Here is a 3,759-nt window from a genome sequence, read left to right as displayed (position 1 = left end):
GGAAACTGTGCCATGCACTATTGGTTGGTCTCCATATCGTGCCCTGTGTGATGACACCACAACACGCACCTCTTTGTTAGACATATCTGAGTTGTTTCCAAACAATGTGCTCCAGCTGGGATTTTTAACACTATGTTTTTTTTCTGGGTTCTGGTCGTAGCTGGGTGACTTCGAACAAACTAACATTTCCCCAGCTCCTGGGCCTTAATGTACCCAAGTCTACCCTGGGGGGAATGAGCCATGTCAGGAGGTGTAAACTCCTGTGCCCAGGGGGCCCACTTAGACAGGTAATACGAAGGAGCTGAAGCTGCCTGGATGGGGCTGAGGCAACCAGAGTACAGAGGTGCTCAAGGCAGACAGTCTCAGTGCCAGCCCTCCAGGGTCCCAACAGTCTTATCTCCACCCAGTAGGGAGGGACAATAGTATGTGTGGAAGTGGGAGAGGTGGTATGCCCCATGGCCTACTAGTTCCCCTAGGGGATCAGCATGCACCAGCCCATGTGGCCTTGTGCAGCCACACATGGACCCCAGGTTATTATGTGTGCTTATGTGCAGGCAGCTCTGTCCTGTGTTTGTGCACATGTATTCACCTGCGAGTGGCTGGCCATGTGTCTGGTAGCCCCCCACTTTGTGTGCTTGCTGGTCTGCACCCATCTGGGCAGCAGATGCAGGGGGAGGGGAGTCTTAGCTCACACATCCAAGCAACACCATGAGCTGTTGCTTCCAGCTTATCTTAAAATAGAAACAGCTGAAGAAACCAGGCCACACAGGGCCCTGGGGGAGGGATGGGTGGAAGGTGGCAGGGGAATGGCTCAGAGCCCCTGCCCAGCCCTGTCTCTGAGCCTCTATCTCCCTCTAGCTCAGAGGAGCTACCAAGGTTATCTCTGGGGTCCTGATGCCTGCATGGAGCCTGACCCAAGGGGGTAGGGATAAATGGGTGACTGAATGTGCTGCTTATCTCCCCATCCCATTCAGTGGAAATGATGGAAGTGCAGGAGGCTGCCAGGTGCTGGGGAGAGGGGTATGGAGAGCCCCGCTCTGCTCTCCACCCACAGTTTCAAGCAGGATCTGGAGGGATTTCACTCCTCGTGTCTGCATTCCATTTCCAAGGCATTCCAATTAAACAATTTAATTTGAAACTCTGGTGGCACTGCCAACAAAGCCTAGCCTTCCCCTAATCAGCCAAGAGCTCCCCAGGGTAGTAATGTGGGGGGCATTCCCAGCTGCCCTCACAGGCCCTGTCCCTTCTCTGCCGCAGCCCGAGGAAGTGGCCCAGGAAGCTGCTGAGGAGCCACTGATAGAGCCCCTGATGGAGCCAGAGGGAGAGAGTTACGAGGAACCACCCCAGGTGAGGGGTGGAAGGGCTGGGTGGGGCTTTGGGCATCCCAGAGGATTGCTGCCATCCCCAGCTGGAGAGAGACAGGTCCCTGGAAGGGTAGGGTTGGGCCAGGGAGCTTCAGGCCCCCCTTTTCTAGAACCCAGGCCCCAGGAGGTGGCAGCAGGGAAGGAGGACAGCTGGGATATAGCATGGGGCCCCAGGTACCCCTGCCCAGAACTGGCCAGGTTGTCCCCAACTTCCAGGTTTCTTCTTGCCAAGGGGAAGGGGATGCACCCTTCCTCCTAGAGGGGGAGGGCTCTCGGGCCCAGGGCCTGGCCACTTGGTCTCCAACCCCTTCCTCTGTTACTCTTCTCCACTCCACCCCCATCCCTCTGATACAGGAGGAGTATCAGGAGTATGAGCCGGAGGCGTAAGGGCCCACGATGGACCCCCACCAGCAGCACAATCCCTTCCCTGTCCCTGCCCCACCCCCCCAAAGCCAGGGCTGTCCTTCTACCCCTTCCCCACAAACAAGAGATCTTCCTTCACTCCGAGGCGCCCCCTCGGAGCCTGTGTTAGTGTCTGTCTATCTGTCTGTCCCACCTGCCCGCGTCCAACCCTGGGGCCTGGACAGGGCTGGGGCTGCAGCCACGACTGGGAGCCTCTCCCCAACTACGTTGCCACCTCCCCGCCCCATCCCTTCCACCGTGTGCGCGGATGTAGCATGTTCTATATGTTTTTAAACGAAAATCTGAAAACGACGGCTCCCTCCCGCTCACCCCCGACAGAGGTTCTCTAAGGGGCCACCTGGTAGACCCAGAGTCTCCCACCCCACTCCCACGCCGACCCCAAGAACCTTTTTTTAAACTAGAACCAGGAGCCAGGCTGTGCCATGTCCCCTCCCCCAGCCGGCCCGGTCCAAGAGCGGACGTCGTGTGTCGTGATTGTGGCATGGAAAGTCCCCTAACCTCCGTGTGAGCGTGTTCCAGGCGGACGGCATAGCCGCCCCCAGCGTGTCCATGAATAAAGCCAATCTGTCTGTAGCCGGTGCCACATGGGCAGGAATGGACTAGACGCCGAATGGGAGTGGCCGACAGGCTTCCAGGTCCCAGCCTGCCCACTCCCTTCTTTGGGGCCCGGCACGCTTGGCCCAGATACCAGACTGACCATCTCCGGCCTCAGCTTCTCCATCTCCCACCCTCTCCCAGCATGACCAAGAGAGAGGGAGTTACCCCAGGCTGGGACACCCCGTAGGCTAGGAAGCTGGAAGGCGGCCTCGGGCGCCACCTGCTGGGCCGTAGAGCGCCTATTAGGGGTGCAGGGCGGAGGGAAGCCCCGCGCCGCCACAGCGCAGAGTGAACTGACTCACACCTCGCCTCACACCCAGCGCAGGCGCGCGACGGACACGCACGCGCGAACATGAGAGCACGTACGCTGGTCCCTGCGCTCCCAGCCCCAGTGTACGCACTCTGGCAGGCGCGCACGTGCAGACACGCGTGCACGCAGGCTGGGCGATATGTGCACACTCAGTTGCATGCGCGCCGCAGAAAAATCTTCGGAAACAAGCAGCGCGGCAAGTGAAAGACGCTGTTACGCGCATCGACCTCTTTCCCCATTCACATAACGTTTACACGCACACACACCTGAGTACACCTGCCCAACGCAGAAAAACCCATCCAAGAGCAGGGGAAGTAGGAAGCTGCCCCAGAAGGAGGCAGTGCTCCACCCGTCTTTGAAAGGCAACCGAAGGTTTGCGGCCTCGGCTGAAGTGGGCGAGGGTCCGCAGAAATCCGGAAGCCGACCAGGATCGACACTAGAGGGACCCCAACACCATCTCTGTGTAGCGAAAAAGGTGGAGACTCCGCGGAGCTACGCAAAGGCCCCTCTTCCGTCAAGGCGAAGGCACTGCTCTCATTGGTTCAAAAGCTCCCCACATCGTACCTGCGCCGAGACCCCACCCCCATCGGTGCTAGGCCCCACCCTCACCGATTGGGCGCTTTCGCCCTCTTTGCAGCAGAGTCCCTCTAACTTCGCTTCCACTTAGGCCGGGTCTGGGTCCAGGAAGAAGCCTAGCTTAGCTTTGCCGCAGAGCCCCCGAACCTCACTGCGCAATACTCCACCCCCTTCTCTGCCTGGTCAGACAGCCTTTCCGACTCCAGCCCCGATCCTGGAAGGAGCCTGCTCTATTCAGTCTACCCCCAAGTGTTAGCGCCGCCTCCTTCCCTGAGTGATTGCGGGCAGTGGATGGTGCCAGGCTCGGGAATGCCTTGAGCACTGTGGGAGACGGGTCCACTCGGGTCATCTTGGCCTGCAGTGTACCGAGCCTTTACTTCCGGAAGTCGGAGGCAGCTGGCAGACGTGTATATAAGGAGAACAAACCGGTGGGCTTGGATTCTCTGACTCAACGTGCCAGTTCCAGGATATCCAGATTCCTTTTGGCTG

The 3,759-nt window shown here is 59.0% G+C and overlaps 1 protein-coding gene across 4 annotated transcripts in view; it reads left to right on the top strand.

Annotated features, from left to right (window-relative positions):
- Positions 1 to 2,290, top strand: part of SNCB (synuclein beta) — an 8,829-nt gene extending 6,539 nt beyond the window's left edge. Inside the window, exons 5-6 of one of the 4 annotated variants that reach the window (XM_006923185.3) lie at positions 1,258 to 1,347; positions 1,719 to 2,290. In XM_006923185.3, coding sequence (XP_006923247.1) covers positions 1,258 to 1,347; positions 1,719 to 1,751 — 123 coding nt within the window. In that variant the 3' untranslated portion in view covers positions 1,752 to 2,290. The remainder of the gene's footprint in view (positions 1 to 1,257; positions 1,348 to 1,718) is intronic. The other 3 variants (XM_015598000.2, XM_006923186.3, XM_015598001.1) reach the window with 3 other exon arrangements.
- The last annotated feature ends 1,469 nt before the right edge of the window (positions 2,291 to 3,759 follow it).

The sequence above is a fragment of the Pteropus alecto genome, unplaced genomic scaffold (genome assembly GCF_000325575.1).
Source record: "Pteropus alecto unplaced genomic scaffold, ASM32557v1 scaffold78, whole genome shotgun sequence".
Classification (NCBI taxonomy): domain Eukaryota; kingdom Metazoa; phylum Chordata; class Mammalia; order Chiroptera; family Pteropodidae; genus Pteropus; species Pteropus alecto.
The sequence above is the reverse complement of the archived record's forward strand: the minus strand, read 5'-3'. Positions and strand labels throughout refer to the sequence as shown.